This window comes from Phoxinus phoxinus (genome assembly GCF_949152265.1).
Source record: "Phoxinus phoxinus genome assembly, chromosome: 23".
In the NCBI taxonomy this organism is placed as follows: domain Eukaryota; kingdom Metazoa; phylum Chordata; class Actinopteri; order Cypriniformes; family Leuciscidae; genus Phoxinus; species Phoxinus phoxinus.
The window spans coordinates 22194449-22216764 of NC_136898.1; the positions used below are offsets into that span (position 1 = coordinate 22194449).

Here is a 22316-nt window from a genome sequence, read left to right on the forward strand (position 1 = left end):
TGTCTCAGCTACATAAAGCAGTTACGAATCAGCTTCATGAGTTTTACCTGCTTTACACTTATATTCACAGCCCCGTTCATCAGATCCATCCTTACAGTCCCTCTCTCCATCACACACATGACTGTACAGGACACACTCACGTCCATTCTTACAGGGTTTAGAGCCCACACGACACTTTATTGGCCCCGAGGTTGAGGATTTAGGAGCCATGTAACAAGCCACCTCATCAGAACCATCAAGGCAGTGAGCACGACCATCACACACCAGATTCCCATCAATACACTTCCTTTTGTCCTTACACAGGAAGTCATCTGGCACAATATTACAGATGTCAGTGATTTGCATATGGTTTAAGAAAGAGATTTAGATTTAAGATCAAGCAGAGATTTACCAGGTTTTGAACAAACGTGTACGCACGAAACTTCATCAGAACCATCCGGACAATCTATCTTCCCGTCACAGAACAGAGTCTGGGAAATGCACAGTGATGTTCCTGGACACATCATGGATGGACTTCTGCAGATCGGAGGCGGGGGTGCAATACCTGAACCACCTTTGTTCAGAGTCACAAAATTGACTACCCCTCTGTTAGTCTCAGCTGTGAACACATGGAGATGAGGCATTCATCAATAACAGTTAAACACAGAACAAGCACATGTTACATTTCATATACAAAGAGATTAACTAATAATAAGAGGTAATTTACATACAGTAGAGGTCTTTAAGTATATAGCAGCAAAAAAAGCCAGAAATGGTCAGGAATTGTTATTTTCAAAATTATTAGTGGAGATCATGGGTAAAAAATTAACAGGATATTCCACCTTTAAAGGCATTCATGTAATTGTTGTTTGACTACTTTCACCTACTCTAGATTTGTATGGAACAGTAAACCAAGGTATTTGCAGGTTGATTTTGCTAAAAATAACACTGGTGTGAACCAATAAAACCCTGTTTATGTGAGTGGGCTGGCATAGCAAAATTGACTCAACCAATGGTGAGTTTGGGTTGGACTGGTTTGTCCAACCAATAAAAAGTGGAATGATTGGGAATCTTTGAAAAAAATAACCTTGGGAAACATTTGCTACTCATGTTGGTGATGCCATTGATACAGTTAAAGGTATTGCGGATGATCTTTCCTACTTTTAGAAAAGACCCGCCCTCTCCAATTTCTATTTGCTCCCGACCGAGAGGAACGCCTACTAGCAGTGATTTTAAATGGATTTCTCAAAATAGCATGACAAACTTTACCTGTCTAGTAGAATCTTCACGACTGCGGCATCAGTGGGAAGCCCAACATGTGCTTTTAGCGCACGCCAGCGTGTGAACGGCCTTATGTAAACATATCACCAGAATGATTGACACTTAGGTGGACCAATAGTATACACTATCCACCCGGAAGAAGAAAATCCTCCGCTATACCTTTAAGAGTTCACCTTTTAAGTCCCCCTGTGGTGAAAAACAAGTTAATGTTTATATGTCTATCCCTGCATTCTCAACGTCTATACTATCCATCCTAAACCGTATTTGAGATAAAGTGTCCAAAGGCATAGTATGTTGAAAACAGTATGTTAAAAGTCCCCGGATGGTCTACTATTTCCAGCGGATTTTCAAAGTGTGGCTAGTAAAGGCCAATATTGCCACAATCCATTGCATTTGAGGAACTACAAACATGAGTAAAAAGTTAAAATAAAAAACATGGTGGCTATGCGCAACCAACAGTGAGAGGTTTAGATAATGGTTTTAGTGACTATAAAAGTTCACATTGCAGATGAAACAATAAAACATAAATCAAAGGTTGACCTGATAATTTAAGATCCATTTGGCCATTAACTTTTATGCATTAATATGAAGAGAGTTCTCTGCATGAAAGACCCACAACTGCAGATCAATGTGCTAATGAATTTTCTTCGATACATTAGGAAATAAAATGGATTTTAACTGACAAAATGATTAACAAGTCAGTTTACTGTGACAGGATGCAATAGAGCAACCGTTTAAAGACGCAATTGTATGACGTGATAGTGTCCCAGAGCTCGTCTACTTTTTGCCACTCAAAAGAATCTACTTTTTCCACAAAAAGAGTACCAGTACATATTTTAGGGCGTAGTACAAGTAGGCGAATTGAGATGCAGAATGTATTGTTTTTAAATTGCTTTAAAACAAACCAAGTGCAAATTCATAAGTCTGCACCATTGCTCTATTTTCTACTTAAAACGGCAGTGAACCAAAGACAGTCTCAAACACTGGTTACAACAGCATTTGTGACGTAGAGGAATAGCAATTTCAAACAATCACATCAACATGTCAATGGGCTTTAGCATATCATTAACTGCTGTGAAGCAGGGGAGTCTCAAGAGAAACCAGGTTATCCCGGTACATTTTTCTGGTGATATAAATAATTCACCCGATATATTGCTAAATGTACTCTAATTTTCAGATGTGTATTACAATGTTATGAACTATGCCTTTCTCCACTGAAGTTCTGAGCTTTTCGAAGCGTTTCTAAGGATGCTGATTTAGGCCAAAACACATTACCATTCTGATACATCGATTTGTAGACGACCCTGTTTAATTCACTCTTCCACTTCTTCCGAATAAGTTTCTGGTTCAAACATATGGCTGAATTAAACCAGTATTTCCACTGGCCATTGTGCAGCATTTACTGTAGTAAGGTTGATTGAGTGAAACAGGAAGTCAGAGATGGAGTAATACAGGGTGGAGGCAGGGACTAGTTTGCAGATTCAAGGTTACCACGCATAAATGAAGAAAGGCTGTAGAATTACATTAAAGCTATTTTAAGGAAGAAATTTTCACTGGAAAATCTTTTTAACTTTTTAATGTGTCATTTTGGTGATTAAAGAGTTCGAACGGATAAAATTGACTACAAGGGGACTTTATCATATTTATGGCCACTTAGTGATTATTTAAAGTCTCCATCTTTTGAAAGCAAACTCACAGCAGTTGTCTTCATCAGTGGCGTCTACACAGTCTTTCTCTCCATCACAGAGGAAGTTTTCTGGGATGCAGCGAGTTTTATTGTCACACTGGTGTTTGCAGTCGTGTGATTGAGTGAAGCAGTCCATTTCATCAGAGCGGTCCTGACACTGGGGTGTGCCGTCACACACCTGCGTTCTGTCGATACACATCCTCCCATGAGCGCACTGGAACTGATCTAGGGGGAAACGTTTGGTTTAAATCCCACTTACACGTGTCTTGGCTACATAAAGCAGTTACGAATCAGCTTCATGAGTTTTACCTGCTTTACACTTATATTCACAGCCCCGTTCATCAGATCCATCCTTACAGTCCCTCTCTCCATCACACACATGACTGTACAGGACACACTCACGTCCATTCTTACAGGGTTTAGAGCCCATTCGACACTTTATTGGCCCCGAGGATGAAGATTTAGGAGCCATGTAACAAGCCATCTCATCAGAACCATCAAGGCAGTGAGCGCGACCATCACACACCAGATTCCCATCAATACACTTCCTTCTGTCCTTACACAGGAAGTCATCTGGCACAAATTTACAGATGTCAGTGATTTGCTTATGGTTTAAGAAAGAGATTTAGATTTAAGATCAAGCAGAGATTTACCAGGTTTTGAACAAACGTGTACGCACGAAACTTCATCAGAACCATCCGGACAATCTATCTTCCCGTCACAGAGCAGAGTCTGGGAAATGCACAGTGATGTTCCTGGACACATCATGGATGGACTTCTGCAGATCGGAGGCGGGGGTGCAATACCTGAACCACCTTTGTTCAGAGTCACAAAATTGACTACCCCTCTGTTAGTCTCAGCTGTGAACACATGGAGATCAGACATTCATCAATACCAGTTAAACAGAACAAGCACATGTTACATTTCATATACAAAGAGATTAACCAATAATAAGAGGTCATTTACATACAGTAGAGGTCTTTAAGTATATAGCAGCAAAAAAAGCCAGAAATGGTCAGGAATTGTTATTTTCTATTTTTATTAGTGGAGATCATGGGTAAAAAATTACATGGAACAGTAAACCAAGGTATTTGCAGGTGTATTTTGCTAAAAACACTGGTGTGAACCAAAACAAACCTGTTTGTATGAGTGGGCTGGCATAGCAAAATTGGCTCAACCAATGTGAGTTTGGGTTGGACCGGTTTGTCTAACCAATAAAAAGTGGAATGATTGGGAATCTTTGAAAAAAATAACCTTGGGAAACATTTGCTACTCATTTTGGTGATGCTATTGATGCAGTTAAGAGTTCACCTTTTAAGTCCCCCTGTGTTGAAAAACAAGTTAATGTTTATATGTCTATCCCTGCATTCTCAACGTCTATACTATCCATCCTAAACCGTATTTGAGATAAAGTGTCCAAAGGCATAGTATGTTGAAAACAGTATGTTAAAAGTCCCCGGATGGTCTACTATTTCCAGCGGATTTTCAAAGTGTGGCTAGTAAAGGCCAATATTGCCACAATCCATTGCATTTGAGGAACTACAAACATGAGTAAAGTTTAAATAAAAAACATGGTGGATATGCGCAACCAACAGTGAGAGGTCTAGATGAGGTTTTAGTGACTATAAGAGTTCACATTGCAGATGAAACAAAAAAATAAATCAAAGGTTGACCTGATAATTTAAGATCCGTTTGGCAATTAACTTTTATGCATTAATATGAGGAGAGTTCTCTGCATGAAAGACCCACAACTGCAGATCAATGTGCTACTGAATTTTCTTCAATACATTAGGAAATAAAATGGAGGATTTTAACTGACAAAATGATTAAAAAGTCAAAAGAATCTACTTTTTCCACAAAAAGAGTACCAGTACATATTTTAGGGCATAGTATAAGTAGGCGAATTGAGACACAGAATGTATTGTTTTTAATTGCTTTAAAACAAACCAAGTGCAAATTCATAAGTCAGAACCATTGCTGGATATTTTCTCCTTAAAACAGCAGTGAACCAAAGACAGTCTCAAACACTGTTTGAAATTGCTTTTCTCTACGTCACAAATGCTTTCGTAACCAATTCCATCAACATGTCTATGGCTTTAGCATATCATTAACTGCTGTGAAGCAGGGGAGTCTTAAGAGAAACCAGGTTATACAGGTATATTTTTCTGGTGATATGAAATTTAGAGAACATTTAGCAATATATCGGGTGAATTATTTATATGATGTGTATTACAATGTTATGAACTATGGCCTTCACTGAAGTTCTGAGCTTTTCAAAGCGTTTCTAAGGATGCTGATTTAGGACAAAACACATTACCATTCTGATACATTGAATTAAACAGGGTCGTCTACAAATCGCTCTTCCACTTCCGAAATAAGTTTCTGGTTCAAACATATGGCTGAATTAAACCAGTATTTCCACTGGCCATTGTGCAGCATTTACTGTAGTAAGGTTGATTGAGTGAAACTAAGTCAGAGATGGGAGTAATACAGGGTGGAGGTGGGGACTTATTTGCAGATTCAAGGTTACCATGCATAATGAAGAAAGGCTGTAGAATTACATTAAAGCTATTTTAAGGAAGAGTTTTTTTTCCAGTGAAAATTAACTTTTTAATGTGTCATTTTGGTGATTAAAGAGTTTGAAGGTATAAAATTGACTAAGGGGACTATCATATTTATGGCCACTCAGTGATTATTTAAAGTCTCCATCTTTTGAAAGCAAACTCACAGCAGTTGTCTTCGTCAGTGGCATCTACACAGTCTTTCTCTCCATCACAGAGGAAATTTTCTGGGATGCAGCGAGTTTTGTCACACTGGTGTTTGCAGTCATGTGATCGAGTGAAGCAGTCCATTTCATCAGAGCGGTCCTGACACTGGGGTGTGCCGTCACACACCTGCTTTCTGTCGATACACATCCTCCCATGAGCGCACTGGAACTGATCTAGGGGCAAACGTTTGGTTTAAATCCTACTTACACGCGTCTTGGCTACATAAAGCAGTTACGAATCAGCTTCATGTGTTTTACCTGCTTTACACTTATATTCACAGCCCCGTTCATCAGATCCATCCTTACAGTCCCTCTCTCCATCACACACATGACTGTACAGGACACACTCACGTCCATTCTTACAGGGTTTAGAGCCCACACGACACTTTATTGGCCCCGAGGTTGATGATTTAGGAGCCATGTAACAAGCCACCTCATCAGAACCATCAAGGCAGTGAGCGCGACCATCACACACCAGATTCCCATCAATACACTTCCTTCTGTCCTTACACAGGAAGTCATCTGGCACAATATTACAGACGTCAGTGATTTGCTTATGGTTTAAGAAAGAGATTTAGATTTAAGATCAGGCAGAGATTTACCAGGTTTTGAACAAACGTGTACGCACGAAACTTCATCAGAACCATCCGGACAATCTATCTTCCCGTCACAGAACAGAGTCTGGGAAATGCACAGTGATGTTCCTGGACACATCATGGATGGACTTCTGCAGATCGGAGGCGGGGGTGCAATACCTGAACCACCTTTGTTCAGAGTCCCAAAATTGACTACCCCTCTGTTAGTCTCAGCTGTGAACACATGGAGATCAGACATTCATCAATAACAGTTAAACAGAACAAGCACATGTTACATTTCATATACAAAGATTACTGTATGTAAATGACCTCTTATTATTGGTTAGAGGTCTTAAAAGTATATAGCAGCAAACAAAAAAAGACAGAAAGGGTCACTAATTGTGATTACTTTAAAGGTGGAATATCCTGTTAATTTTTTACCCATGATCTCCGCTAATAATTTTTAAAGGCATGCATGTAATTGTTAGAATACTTTCAGCCACTCTAGATTTGCATGGAAAAGTAAACCAAGGTATTTGCAGGTTTATTTTGCTAAAAACACGTGTGAACCAAAAAAAACCTGTTTGTATGAGTGGGCTGGCATAGCAAAATTGGTCCAATCCAAAATAACCATTGGTTGAGTCAGTTTGTCTAACCAATAAAAAGTGGAATGATTGGGAATCTTTGAAAAAAGAACCTGGGAAACATTTGCTACTCGTGTTGGTGATGCTATTGATGCAGTTAAGAGTTCACCTTTTACTTGATTTTCACCACAGGGGGACTTAAAGTTTTTAATGTTTACAAATCCATCCCTGCGTCTCAATGTCTATACTATCCATCCTAAACCGTATGTGAGAAAGTGTCCAAAGGCATAGTATGTTGAAAACAGTATGTCAAAATTCCCCAGATGGTCTACTATTTCCAGCAGATTTTCAAAGTGTGGCTAGTAAAGGCCAATATTGCCATAATCCATTGCATTTGAGGAACTACAAACATGAGTAATGTTAAAAATAAAACATGGTGGATATGCACAACTGACAGTGAGCTGTTTAGATATGGTATTAGTGACTATAAAATTCACATTGCAGATTAAATAACAAAAAATAAATTAAAAGGTTGACCTGATAATTTTTAGAGATCAGTTTGGCCATTAACTTATGCATCTTTCATGCAGAGAACTCTCCTAATATTAATGCACAAAGACCCGCAACTGCAGATCAATGTGCTACTGAATTTTCTCCAATACATTAGGAAATGAAATGGAGGATTTTAACTGACAAAATGATTAACAAGTCAGTTTACTGTGACAGGATGCAACAGAGCAACCGTTTAAAGACGCAATTGTATGACGTGATAGTCCCAAAGCTGGTCTACTTTTTGCTACACTCAAAAGCATCTACTTTTTCCACAAAAAGAGTACATTTTAGGGCATATAAATAGGCAAATTGAGACGCAGAATGTATTTTTTTAATTGCTTTAAAACAAACCAAGTTCAAATTCGAGGTGATTGGTGATTAGAGATGCGTTCTAAGGGATACAATTATTGACTACAGGGGGACTTTATTATATGTATGCAGACTCAGTGATTATTTAGTTCATATAACAAATAAGTCTCCATCTTCTGAAAGCAAACTCACAGCAGTTGTCTTCATCAGTGGCGTCTACACAGTCTTTCTCTCCATCACAGAGGAAGTTTTCTGGGATGCAGCGAGTTTTGTTGTCACACTGGTGTTTGCAGTCATGTGATCGAGTGAAGCAGTCCATTTCATCAGAGCGGTCCTGACACTGAGGTGTGCCGTCACACACCTGCTTTCTGTCGATACACATCCTCCCATGAGCGCACTGGAACTGATCTAGGGGGAAACGTTTGGTTTAAATCCCACTTACACGTGTCTTGGCTACATAAAGCAGTTACGAATCAGCTTCATGCGTTTTACCTGCTTTACACTTATATTCACAGCCCCGTTCATCAGATCCATCCTTACAGTCCCTCTCTCCATCACACACATGACTGTACAGGACACACTCACGTCCATTCTTACAGGGTTTAGAGCCCACACGACACTTTATTGGCCCCGAGGTTGAGGATTTAGCAGCCATGTAACAAGCCACCTCATCAGAACCATCAAGGCAGTGAGCGCGACCATCACACACCAGATTCCCATCAATACACTTCCTTCTGTCCTTACACAGGAAGTCATCTGGCACAATATTACAGATGTCAGTGATTTGCTTATTTCTTAAACAATAGATTCATTTACATTGAAGATCAGGCAGAGATTTACCAGGTTTTGAACAAACGTGTACGCACGAAACTTCATCAGAACCATCCGGACAATCTATCTTCCCGTCACAGAACAGAGTCTGGGAAATGCACAGTGATGTTCCTGGACACATCATGGATGGACTTCTGCAGATCGGAGGCGGGGGTGCAATACCTGAACCACCTTTGTTCAGAGTCACAAAATTGACTACCCCTCTGTTAGTCTCAGCTGTGAACACATGGAGATGAGGCATTCATCAATAACTGTTAAACAGAACAATAAGCACAGGTTACATTTCACACAAAGAGGTTAACCAATAAGGTTGATTTTTCTAGAAACCGTGGTGCCAACTAAAAAAAGTTTGTATGAGTGGGCCGGCATAGCAAAATTGGCTCAACCAATGGTGAGTTTGGGTTGGAACGGTTTGTCGAACCAATAAAAAGTGGAATGATTGGTAATCTTTGAAAAATCAACCTTGGCAACACGTTTAGATTATGCTATTGATGGAGATAATGGTTCACCCTTTGGTGAAAATCAAGTTAATGTTTACGTCTGTGTATTGCTTTTAAACAAACCATGCGCAAATTGTATGTTCTCTTTAAAACTTCAGTGAACCAAAGCCAGTCTCAAAAACACGGTTTGAAATTGCTATTGTTCACAAATGCTGTCGTTACCAATCCCATAAACATGCCGATAGCCTTTAGCATATCATTAACTGCTGCGAATAAGGGGAGTTAAGAGAAACCAGGTTATCCCGGTACATTTCTGTTGATATAATTATATTTACCTGCTATATTGCTAAATGAACCCATTTTATTTTCAATATTTACATTGGAATGTTATAATAAACAATATGCCCTTCTCCTTGAGTTTGGAGCGGTTCAAAGCATTTCTAATGATGCTGATTTAGACTAAAATGCATTCCCATTCTGATACATCGATTTGTAGACGACCCTGATTTAGCAGTGGAAGAGTAAATTACACAGTTTCTGATCCAAACATACACTAGTGCCAAAACTTTTGGGACGCCTGCTTTCACATGCACATGAACTTGAATGACATCCCATTCTCAATACATAGGTTTTAATGTGTAGTTGGCCCACCCTTTGCAGCTATAACAGCTTCAACTCTTCTGGGAAGGCTTTCCACAAGGTTTAGGAGTGCGTTTATGGGAATTTGACAATAATTCTAGAGGCGCATTTGTGAGGTTAGGCACTGATGTTGGACGAGAAGGCCTGGCTCGCAGTCTCCGCTCTCTAAATCATCCCAAAGGTGTTCTATCAGGTTGAGGGCAGGACTGTGCAGGCCAGTCAAGATCCTCCACTCCATACTCACTCATCCATGTCTTTGCGCACCAGTGCACAAAGCAAGGTCCATAGTCATGTTAAAACAGGACGGGTCAATCTCCAAACTGATCCCACAAAGTTGGGAGCATGAAATAGTCCAAAATGTCTTGGTATGCTGAAGCATTAAGAGTTCCTTTCACTGGAACAAAGGGGCCGAGCCAAACCCCTGATCAACCCCACACCATAATCCCCCCTCCACCAAACTTTACACTTGGCACAATGCAGTCAGACAAGTGACGTTCTCTGGCAACCGCCAAACCCAGACACGTCCATCGGATTGCCAGACAGAGAAGTGTGATTGGTCACTCCAGAGAACAGATCTCCACTGCTCTAGAGTCCAGTGACGGCTGCTTTACACCACTGCATCCCACACTTTGCATTGTCTTGGATGCGCTGCTCAGCCATGGAAACCCATTCCATGAAGCTCTCTACACACGGTTCTTGAGCTAATCTGAAGGCCACGTGAAGTTTGGAGGTCTGTAGCTATTGACTCTGCAGAAAATTGATGACATCTGTGCACCTTAGCATGCGCTGACCCCACTCTGAGATTTACGTGGCGGAGTTGCTGTTGTTACCAATTGCTTCCATTTTATTATAATACCACTAACAGTTGACCGTGGAATATTTAGTAGAGGAAATTTCCAGAATGGACATTTGCAGAGGTGGCAACCTATCACAGTACCAAGCTTGAATTCACTGAGCTCCTGAGAGCAACCCATTCTTTCACAAATGTTTGTAGAAGCGTCTGCATGCCTAGGTGACTGAATTTATACAACTGTGGCCATGGAAGTGATTGGAGCACCTGAATTCAATGATTTGGAGGGGTGTCCCAATACTTTTGGCATTATAGTGTTTATGGCTGAATTATTCCAGTATTTCCACTGGCCATTGCGCAGTGTTTACTTTAGTAAGGTTGATTGAGTGAAACAGGAAGTCCGAGCGCGAGTAATACAGGGTGGAGGCGGGGACTAGTTTGCAAATTTATGAATTCTACGTATATTAAAAGGGTGTAGAATTACATTCAAGCTATTTTAAGGAAGAAATTGTCACAGAATATATACATTTTTAAATCTGTCATTTTGGTGATTAAAGAGGCGTTATGAGGGATACAATTATTGACTACAGGCCCAGGTTATCTGTAGGCTTGATTACTGCAATGCTCTTCTGGCTGGTCTTCAATCATGTGCAACTAAACCTCTACAAATGATCCAGAATGCTGCAGCCCGTCCTGTCTTACACGAGCCCAAAAGGGCCCACGTCACTGTTCATCTCTCTGCACTGGCTACCACTCGCTGCTCACATCAATTTCAAGGCATTGACGCTTGCTACCAGATCGACTACAGGCTCAGCTCCCTCCTACGAGTCTACATCCCTACCAGAAGCCTGCGATCGGTCAATGAGCGACGGCTCGTGGTACCATCACAGAGAGCCACAAAATCACTCTCCAGAACATTCTCATTCACGGTTCCCAGCTGCTGGAATGATCTCCCTACCCTCGTCCGGAATGCAGAATCCCTGACCACATTCAAAAGACAACTGAAAACTCATCTCTTCCGTGAGCACTTGACAAAAACAAACCTTTTCCTTTAATTTTCCCTTGTTTGGCTTATGCTACTCTGAGCAATGCCTTAACTTTGTATTTTGAGAACTTCTTGCGTTATTTTTGCCTCTTCACGATGACTCGCTTCCTGTAGTCCTCAGTTGTAAGTCGCTTTGGATAAAAGCGTCTGCTAAATTACTAAATGTAAATGTACAGGGGGACTTTATTATATGTATGCAGACTCGGAGACTTATTTGTTCAATTAACTGCTTTCAAAAGTTTGTGATTTAAACTCACAGCAGTTGTCTTCATCAGTGGCGTCTACACAGTCTTTCTCTCCATCACAGAGGAAGTTTTCTGGGATGCAGCGAGTTTTATTGTCACACTGGTGTTTGCAGTCGTGTGATCGAGTGAAGCAGTCCATTTCATCAGAGCGGTCCTGACACTGAGGTGTGCCGTCACACACCAGCTTTCTGTCGATACACATCTTCCCATGAGTGCACTGGAACTGATCTAGGGGGAAACGTTTGGTTTAAATCCCACTTACACGTGTCTTGGCTACATAAAGCAGTTACGAATCAGCTTCATGTGTTTTACCTGCTTTACACTTATATTCACAGCCCCGTTCATCAGATCCATCCTTACAGTCCCTCTCTCCATCACACACATGACTGTACAGGACACACTCACGTCCATTCTTACAGGGTTTAGAGCCCATTCGACACTTTATTGGCCCAGAGGTTGAGGATTTAGCAGCCATGTAACAAGCCACCTCATCAGAACCATCAAGGCAGTGAGCGCGACCATCACACACCAGATTCCCATCAATACACTTCCTTCTGTCCTTACACAGGAAGTCATCTGGCACAATATTACAGATGTCAGTGATTTGCTTTTTTCTTAAAAAATAGATTAATTTACATTGAAGATCAGGCAGAGATTTACCAGGTTTTGAACAAACGTGTACGCATGAAACTTCATCAGAACCATCCGGACAATCTATCTTCCCGTCACAGAACAGAGTCTGGGAAATGCACAGTGATGTTCCTGGACACATCATGGACGGACTTCTGCAGATCGGAGGCGGAGGTGGAGGCACAAAGCCTGAGCCACCTTTGTTCGGAGTCACAAAATGTACTTCCCCTTTGTTAGTCTCAGCTGAGCAGAGAAATTACAAATACAGCATTAATCAATAATATTAAATACAATGTCATCATTGGACAGTCTAAAATAATGTGCATAAATTACTAGTGATTAAATTCAAGCACAAGAGTGCCAGATCCACCAGCTTAGAGTAAACAAAACAGCACTCACTGGTTAAGGAAAAACTGGAAATGTGAGGGAAATTTTAAATTATGCATGTAAAAATCAAGAACATTTGCACAGAATCTTCTTTTTGTAGTTCTGTTTAGCATGAAATTTCATAGGCTAGGAACTGTTTCTGAATGCAATCTTCATAAAATGTTTAAGATCCTTGGGCAGGGTTTGCCAAACTGGGATTGGTAAACCCCTGGATGTTCATTAGGGAACTGGAGGGGTTCATGAGCTTATGAAAAGCTAATTAAATCATGAATATAAAACTTGCACAAAATATATACATGCACAACTTACTAAAAATGAACAAATACTTTAATACAGTATACAGTAAAGGGGGTATAGAAAGTGATGTGAACGGGTGTGGGAACCCTGTATATAGAGAGTCAATGTTGACTAAAAATATCCATAGATTAGGCAAAAAAAACTCAAATGAGTTACGAGACAAATTAACCTCAATCTTCTGAAAGCAAACTCACAGCAGTTGTCTTCATCAGTGGCGTCTACACAGTCTTTCTCTCCATCACAGAGGAAGTTTTCTGGGATGCAGCGAGTTTTGTTGTCACACTGGTGTTTGCAGTCGTGTGATCGAGTGAAGCAGTCCATTTCATCAGAGCGGTCCTGACACTGGGGTGTGCCGTCACACACCTGCTTTCTGTCGATACACATCCTCCCATGAGCGCACTGGAACTGATCTAGGGGGAAACGTTTGGTTTAAATCCCACTTACATGCGTCTTGACTACATAGAGCAGTTACGAATCAGCTTCATGTGTTTTACCTGCTTTACACTTATATTCACAGCCCCGTTCATCAGATCCATCCTTACAGTCCCTCTCTCCATCACACACATGACTGTACAGGACACACTCACGTCCATCCTTACAGGGTTTAGAGCCCGTACGACACTTTAATGGCCCCGAGGTTGAGGTTTCAGCAGCCATGGTGGGACATCCCATCTCATCTGAACCGTCAATGCAGTGAGAGCGACCATCACACACCAAATCTCTCTCCACACACTTACTTCCATCATTACACAGGAAGTCATCTGGAAGAACAAAGCATTTTTTAATTCATTTAAATTTCCTGCAGTCTAATGACCCATGCATACCAAGTCAGGTTAAACGTAGGCAAAAACGCGCTACTTGCAAAAAACAAACTATTTTATGCTTCTGTGACTTTCAGGTGTTATTTTTTCAGTTTTTTTTTAAACAATGCAAAAACAGGTCTTGAGGATTTAGAAAACGTAAGAAAAGTCGAAGCATTCGAACATTAGTTTTGTTAGTAATAGGGAAATGCCCAAATCAAAATAATATATTTAGATAGGAAATTACACATTTAACTGAGAATCTAAATTGTGATGGAAAAAATATGAGATGAGGAAAAATATATACATTTAATGATTTTGCAATTATACAGTTGGGTAATTATGTTTCATCTAATTTGTGCACCAGGGAACCACAATCAATATGCAAAATCCCTTTTTAATGCACTCGATTTTCCAACACACTCTGCTTACAGAGTGCGTCATCTCTCTTTACTATAGTCATGTGGGAAGTTAAATCTGATGTACTGTAATATAAATGACTACCGCAGCAAACCTAACCATGTCTCTTTAGGAGCTCCGGACAATGCATCGTTCATTTTCTGTGCATTTCTGCACTCAGATTTAGGCTTTGGCCACATCCCTAGTTAATAAATTACCTTTTTTTATTTTTGGGTGAACCATGCCTATCATAAAGCATACCTGGCTTTGCACACATGTCCAAACATGAGGCCTCATCAGACCCATCTGGACAGTCTTTCTTCCCATCACAACGCTGAGATCGACTGATACACACCGTTGAGCCTTGACAAAAGACTAAGGGACTTTTGCAAGTCACCTCAGTAGGATGAGCATCTTCAGCCATCTTATCTGAAGTGCATACAAAACTACAAATAAGTAACTGTAGCATAATCACACAAAATGATAACCAGAAAAACATTACAAACCTTGTTGGACTTCCCTGAGAGCAACAGATAAGCTTACAACTCCATTCTCGACAGCCACCCCAGAGACACGAGCCCCGTCTTTACGACTCCAAACGGTCAGGACGTTATTGAACAATGCCACCATGTAGGGTTCATAAGCAGCCAAGATGGAGCCAGGAACAATCCAGTCTAAACCAGCTGAGTACTTCCTCGTCTTCAATAGACTCATAACCTGCAAGTCTAAAGCAAACGTAACATTCAGATTAAGTACATGAAAGCCAGAAGTGTTCACACGAACAGTCAGTTCAGAAAGAGGACACTCACTAGAGTCACTGTTCCAAAGGAAGCTATTCGCTTTTCTGTCAAACGCAACGCTTTCGACTCCACTGTCCTCAAAGCTGAAGATCGATTCTGCTCTTCCACCAATCAGACCCAGTTTCATTCTCATGATCTGAGCTCCCTCTAGCCAGTACAGCTTTCCTCTCTGCCAATCCACAAACAGGTCCAGGATTGCAGTTTTGGCTTGATATAGCTGCCTGGAAATGCTTTGGTCAAGAGGGCCAATGGTTGAAACACCAATGGAAAGTTCATCACATGCTAGCCAATACAGATTGCCGGTTCTCTGGTCAACTCTGACGACGCAGGCTAAGGGAAGAGACAAAGCAAGTCAGAATTACTCATGAGCAGGAATTATCAGTGTGAATAATGTAGTGTAACCAATCAAAGAGTCATATTTTGCTTATACATGCATGTGTACGTATCAATTTTCACATGTTTAAGATTTCCCAAGAAAAAAGTATTTTCAAATATAGATAGAGTCTTTATTGTCCCATAGGGATAATCATTTCCACATTCTTTTTTTATATAGAGATAAAGAATTATTAACAAATATAATGAAGTTCAGGAATGTCACACCACATGACATTTTATAATCTGAATTAACCATGCAATGTCATAGAAAAAAACTAAACTAAAGGGATTAAACTAAATCTGTTAACTTTTTATGACAAAATAGTTTGGTATAATATTTTATTACCATTGCTTATAAAAAAAACTGAAGGAATTAAAAACTAAATCGGTTAACTTTAAGCAATGGTAATAAAATATTATACCAAACTATTTTGTCATAAAAAGTTAACTGATCTAGTTTAATCCCTTTAGTTTTTTTTTTTTAAATAAACAATGGTGATAAAATATGCCAAACAATTATTTTTCTTCATTCTTTTAATGAGGCTTTTATTCATCATGAAATGTATCAGGAGAGTTCAAGTGTTCAGGCCTTATGTGAAATAATAACAACTTACCAGGTTTTAAAGTCAGCATGTCCTCGGATAAATCCTGAGCACGCATGTTAATCTTTACGTGGCCTGTCCCATTAGACCAAACCAGACATCCTCGCCGCCAGTACATGTCAAAGGACTGGATGTCTTCATCCGAAGTAAAGAGTGCAGTTTTCACAGGAGTCTTCCCAGCAAACTCCAAACTGTATATGGTTGTGGCGGTTGCATAGGCAACTGTAAAATCTGACAATGACGAGAAATTAAACAAATCGTCAAAGCAAGTTATATGCCAATCTTTAAATAAATGCTCAATATTAAACGCTAAATAAACAAACACACTTTCGCAAGATCCCCAAGACATGGGCAACGCTCCCTCGGGACACAGGCAGGTGAATCCAACGGCACTTTTCTTGGAGGGCAAACACAGCTGGCAGCCTGAGTCTTTACATGGTGTAAAACCTGCATGTACATGGAAACAATATTTAGTAGAGGCTTGAGCCAATGACGTGGTGTAACCACTAGGTGTGTGCGATATTGACAAATTCTCAATATTTTCTGGGATTTTGTTGATAATGATCAGACGTATTTTGCCGAGTGCGTTATTGAGCTGGCCCTTGGCAGGTTTAGGACTGCCGTAGACAGCGGACTCCTAAAGTTTTTGCTATTCTTAATACAGGTGAAACTCGAAATTAGAATATCGTGCAAAAGTTAATTTCAGTCATTCGACTTAAGGTGAACTTTGATGATTATGGCTTACAGCTTAAGAAAACCCCAAATTCAATATTGTGAAAAGGTTTTCATAAGCTGTAAGCCATCATCAAAATTATAACAAAGGCATGAAATCTCACTTTGCATGTAATGAGTCTATATAATACATTAGTTTCACCTTTTAAGTGTAATTACTGAAATGAAATTTTGCACAAAATTGAACATTTTCGAGTTTCACCTGTATTTTGTGCTGTGGTTGTGACGCTTGTGTGCACAGAAAGCCACTTAAGACAACGCTTGAACGGTCAAAACCACATGCCAAAATGCCTGTTTTGCCAAGTATCCTTGAAAGTCTTAAATGAGTTAAACAAAGTTTTAAATAAACAGAGTTGAAAATGGGATGTGTATCAGATCTGCACCATGGCGTCATAGACATAAGATATACACACCCTTATTAAACAATGATGAATTCAGAAAGAAGGAGTTGACTAAATGTAGTTCACCTTGGGGTTGCTGAAGCGCATGGTAAACGTTCAGGACAGGAAGCGAGGCTTTTAGGATGAATCCATCTTGATTGGCAACAGACAGATTTTGAGGAGCCTGCCAGAGTGTTTTATCATCCGCCCAGTAGAACCAGCCATTAAACACCGCCAGAGTCTGAGCACGACTTCCTTGAAAGACACCCAAAAAGGTGTGCTGCCCAGTGCCATCTGTCCTGATGCTCTCAATTGACTGAAATACCAATTTAAAGATCTCAAAATAAATACACATTTGACATACGAAAATAGTGTTTTTCCGAATGTAACGCACCATTTTGTAAACACTGATCCAATACAGCCGCTGTGCAGCCACATCCAACACAAGACTTCTTGGTAACTGTGCAGTGATGAACAACAGTGTTGTCCGATTCGAACCATCCATTTCCACCCTCTCAATGGTCATTTCTTCATTCGTTGCTTTATTAATCCAAAATATGAAACTACACAGAGGAAAAAAAGCCAGATATAAATGGTGCTCCTCAAATCTGTACTAAGGTGAAAAGCCGTTTGTACCTCTCGATTGGGCTGAGGACCATATCGCTTGGGTCCATTTCCTTGGACATGACGATGCCTACAGCACTACCATCAGCAGCACCAGTGTAGACGGCTTTCTGGGTAACACTCGCCCAATACAGCTGTCCAGTGAGCCAGTCGACGGCTAGACTCGTCACACCAGATTGCCCTAATAAGTGGGGAATAAACAACGTTTTTGGTCCAAAATTTGAGGCATTTCTGCATGGATTTAGCAAAAATCCCCTCACGATAACTAACCTGAATACAGAATCGTGCTCTTCCGGTTATACGCCTTGTAGATATTCCCATTTTGATCAGCCCAGTAAATGAAGTTCCTCTGGATATCATAGGTCATCGCTACAGGGTCACTCTCACTTGTAAAGAGTGGCTCATACACTCTGGTCTTCACATTCACCAACCCAATGAGTCCCTTCCTAGTTGTCAAAATCTTCATCACGGCTCCTTGAAAAAACAATGACATTATCGGTACTGTGTCTACTTGTTTTTACTAGTAAAATCTGAAAATGTATGCCATAAGTTACCTTGAGCTTCACAAGAGCCATTGCCAAGAGGTTTGAAACCATTCTGGCACAGACAGCGAAAAGACCCTGGTGTATTAGAGCACAAGTGCATGCATGGTCCGAAAGGCTGATCACACTCATTGACATCTGCAATATAAAAGAAAAAAAATCCTCAACTCAAACTGAAAACACCGCAATAGATTTGTGTACAACCAATTATTTATTCTAAACCTGACCACTATTGGTCTGGTCACATGTGCTACATGAACATTTGTCAATACAAAAGGTAATGTTTGTAATTAACAGTGTACAGAGACTACTGCATCCTGCCGACCCATTAACTACGATTTGTTGTGCTTGCGAAGCATCGCTATTAAGTGAAAAAGTGAGAGCATCATGTTGACCATCTAGCTTTGTGCTAAAATATGCTGCAAACATGCGTTAGCAATAAGCTAACCACGTTATCATCTTGCTAATTGTTTTACATTATGCTAATAATATGCCAATTGTGCTAGCATTAATTAATATGTTAATATGTTATTTTGTGTTAGCATCATGCTAGCCAAATGCTAAAGAGAATTATGCTAAAAAAAGCATATACTTTTCAGAATATTGTAGAGAAAAGGGGGTGAGCTTTTTGTCTCAGGGCAGTGTAGTTGTGCACTGCAAGCAAAGCACCACTCACATTTTCTTCAGAAAATGTATATCTAGTAATTATTATGAAACAGTTTGACAAATTTAATTAATCCATAAAACAGTGTAGATTCTGCATGGCAGATTCTGTATGACTTGTATGTGTGCTTCTCCAAACACAGCCTGCTTAGAGGCACAAGACAACTGTACCTTCACAATCAAGTCCGTTTGCAGAAAGAGTCATTCCAGCGGGACAAGAGCACAAGGCTCCCCAAAGCTGGTCAATGCAAGAATGGATACAGCCACCATTGCCATCATGACAGGTTTTACCTAGTTAAAAACAAAACATGAATGAATTAAAAAATAAATAAATAAAGTTATATAGATAAACCAAATTAAACTAAGCCAATAACTAAAACAAACGCCTAAACAATAAAATCGAGCCAATCCGTTGTTGTATATATGCTGCATGATCAAATTCAAACATGCGTCAACACAAACAACATTGCGAGTCTATGTACCACAGGTAGGAGGCTCATCTCTCCTGTCCGAGCACTGAGCGACTCCATCACACCTCTCGCTCTGGCTTATACACCTGCCATCAGCACAGCGCATGCTCATCTTCCCACAGGAACCTACAACACATTTCACACAACTATAGAACATCAATCTTAGAGATCATCAATAAAAAGGACATGATACTCTAGATATCAACAGATGCTGTACAGCATACAGGGTGTCATTTTTTTAAAGCCATAACCCACAAACATTTCATTGGCTTGCATGTTCTGAGTGCAATATTCAAAGTTCACAGGCCAATGAAGGCATTTACAATCATACACCAATGAGTTACAATGGAAAAGTATCCTTATTATGCTTTTTTTCAGACGTTACCTTTCATGTAATGTGTAATAGGGCTGTTTGTGAATATAAAAGCTACTATGTAAAGTTTCAAAGAGTTATCGTCTCCAAAAAGAAAGCGATTCTGAACTGCCAGAAACGAGTCGTCAGTAATGCCAGTCTTACTTCCTGCTCGAACCTACATTGGATTCTAATACTTTTGCATAATGCCAGCCTATGTCTTCATTGGCAGCCCGTGAACAACGTCTACTTTGACCCTCAAACACTTTAGTTGTAGCGGAGACTGGAAGACTGCATCTGAAATCGCACTATTACCTACTATATAGTACACACAAAAAAAAAAAAACAGTATGTGATAGTACATCAGAATTCAAGGTACTGTACTGTACTCATAAAAGAGTATGTAAAAAGTCCCCAGATGACTACTTCAGGCTGAGGTGTGCATACAATGAACACTTTACTATCACGGGAGAGGAATATTATAAAATTAAAGTGTGAATTTTGACCATGAATGCATGTAAACCAAATCAGGAATCTTTAATATAACAAATTACAGGCACTTTTCATTTCCCACCAAATATAACTACCTGAATCTTTTCAATTCAATTTCGCATGTGAAAAAATTCCCCCAATCTCCCTTGTGTTAAAACTCTGATAATCAGAGCTTGCCTCTTCTTGCATTTACTAGTGTGTACAGCAATTTAACAAGTCAGTTCAAGTCTCTAATGCAATGGCATTCATACACCAAATAACATGAGTTATCACTTCTAGAGCATCTCACCACACGTTTCTTCATCAGAGTTATCGCCGCAGTCGTCGACGTCATTGCAGAGAAGGTCTCGTGGGATGCAGACCTTGTTCTTGCACTTCCAGTCTCCCGAGAGACACCCTAAACGCCAGCTGCAATCCCACTCATCTGAGGCATCGGGACACTGGGGCCGCCCGTCACAAACTGCCGACCCAGACACACAGCCGGAGCCATCCGCACATTCAAAATCCCCTGCTTGACATACTAATGTAAAATGTATGTTTGTTAAGTGTTTTTCTTCCATGGAATCAAGTTGCAATTGTATGAATACATCAAGATTATTATAAATGTAAAGAACAGGTGGTACATACAGCAGTCCATCTCGTCAGATCCGTCCTGGCAGTCGCTGACAGCATCACAGCGCCATCTGTGCGGCACACACACCCCATCGTCACACTGCCACTGACTCCTGCTGCAGTCTCCATACACACCTGAGAGAACAGTCACTGTCAGTGCTTTTGACACACACGCATTATACGACCACGTCATACTAAATGGAAGATTTCAGCAGGTAAAATTAAAATAGGGATATCCAAGGAGGTAAAAATGCAGTTTTCTTTATTGCTTTTTAATCTCTACTCGCAACCATGATTTCCTGATTGAAAACTGAACACACATTTACCATTGCAAGAATAATATTTTATACTTTTCTATTATATAAAATTGCAACATAAAATGTGTAAAAACTTGCCCTGCAAAATCATGTGTTGCTTCATTGTTTTATGGAAAACGTGATACCTGGTGTGTGACATTTATTTTAAATAATTGAAGTAATGGTGTGAAAGTACTGACACTTTCGGTTAACTTAATGAATGTTGACGAAAAAAATAAATCTTAGTGAGTAGAAAGTGTACTTTTGCTAGTTTAATTTATTAATATAAAGATTATTGGAGTCAATAGAAAAAAAAAAACGATTAATTAGCAAAATAATTGACACTTAACTGGTTTTTAGAAATGAATCAAACTCTGAAGTGTACATTTTGAATGGTAGTCTGACTTTCATTGTGTTTACTTGTCACAGGATGGAAAATATAATATATTTTATAATAAAATATAATATAATTTTAGTTTAAAGGACAGAATTCATACAACAAAAGTACTGTAGTTGAGGAGAGTGTCAGAAACAAACAAACGAGAATAGTCACTTGTGAAGCCGAAGCCCCGGTTTCTCTTTTAGATATCTTTTAAAGTATCGGTTGCATATTAAAATAAATATCATTAAAATATCCTATCGCTTTTGTAAGTTTATAATCTAAAAGCGAAAGGCAAGACACTGACCTGCCAGTAAGGCGAAGACCGCCGTGCAGCAGATTAAACGCCTCAGGTCCATCACACCTGTAGAGCCACGCGCGTCTGAGGGCCAATCACAGCGCGTTATAAGCGGGAGAAGACGCGCTCAATCATGACGTCACGCAGGCATACACAATCAAACATCTTTTGTTTTAAATACTAAAACACATTAAATATGAATTGGTTGAAGAGATGCGTTCTTGGGTCAGATTCTATGTGGTATTTTATCCCTAATAATATATTTAAAAGGGTAGGTGGCCTTTCTGTTTTGATGAAATGTAACTCCACTGGTAAATTACCCATTAAATTGGCTAGATTTCATCAACAAGTTCTGTTAGCCTGGAAATTGGTTTACAACCACAACTTTCACCCCTACAAAACCATCTTATAGAATAATTCAGATATTCAAATTAGAAATAGATCAATCTTTTTTGATAAATG

General features: G+C 39.8%; 2 protein-coding genes across 2 annotated transcripts; both read right to left on the reverse strand.

Moving 5' to 3' along the window:
* Positions 1 to 21: 21 nt before the first annotated feature.
* LOC306991470 (uncharacterized protein) lies at positions 22 to 6734 on the reverse strand (the record flags this gene model as incomplete). Its single annotated transcript, XM_079599333.1, has 9 exons — positions 22 to 311; positions 434 to 598; positions 2957 to 3172; positions 3257 to 3520; positions 3601 to 3807; positions 5676 to 5888; positions 5973 to 6236; positions 6317 to 6523; positions 6731 to 6734. 9 exons carry the CDS (start codon positions 6732 to 6734, stop codon positions 22 to 24), a joined length of 1830 nt encoding a protein of 609 aa, XP_079455459.1.
* A 1002-nt stretch (positions 6735 to 7736) lies between these two features.
* Positions 7737 to 21930, reverse strand: LOC306991246 (vitellogenin receptor Yl-like). The gene is made up of 23 exons (XM_079598927.1): positions 21864 to 21930; positions 20897 to 21016; positions 20559 to 20789; positions 19438 to 19551; positions 19127 to 19246; positions 18305 to 18430; positions 18021 to 18224; positions 17763 to 17931; positions 17521 to 17689; positions 17214 to 17442; positions 16342 to 16461; positions 16027 to 16245; positions 15047 to 15367; positions 14744 to 14962; positions 14499 to 14666; positions 13533 to 13799; positions 13233 to 13448; positions 12385 to 12597; positions 12037 to 12300; positions 11737 to 11952; positions 8575 to 8781; positions 8227 to 8490; positions 7737 to 8142 (listed from the first exon to the last, which is right to left on the reverse strand). The coding sequence occupies exons 1-23, from the start codon at positions 21913 to 21915 to the stop codon at positions 7880 to 7882; spliced, it is 4491 nt and encodes a 1496-aa protein (XP_079455053.1). The 5' UTR covers positions 21916 to 21930; the 3' UTR covers positions 7737 to 7879.
* Between the last annotated feature and the right edge of the window lie 386 nt (positions 21931 to 22316).

Bases quoted from the DNA above. Each gene is read 5' to 3' on its own strand.
- LOC306991246 (XM_079598927.1), bottom strand. From the start codon at position 21,915: ATGGACCTGAGGCGTTTAATCTGCTGCACGGCGGTCTTCGCCTTACTG. The intron at 17,932-18,020 runs GTTAGTTATCGT...CCCACTTATTAG, and splicing joins GAGCACGATTCTGTATTCAG to GGCAATCTGGTGTGACGAGT. The intron at 14,667-14,743 runs GTTTGTAATGTT...TATGCACTTCAG, and splicing joins TCTCAGGGAAGTCCAACAAG to ATAAGATGGCTGAAGATGCT.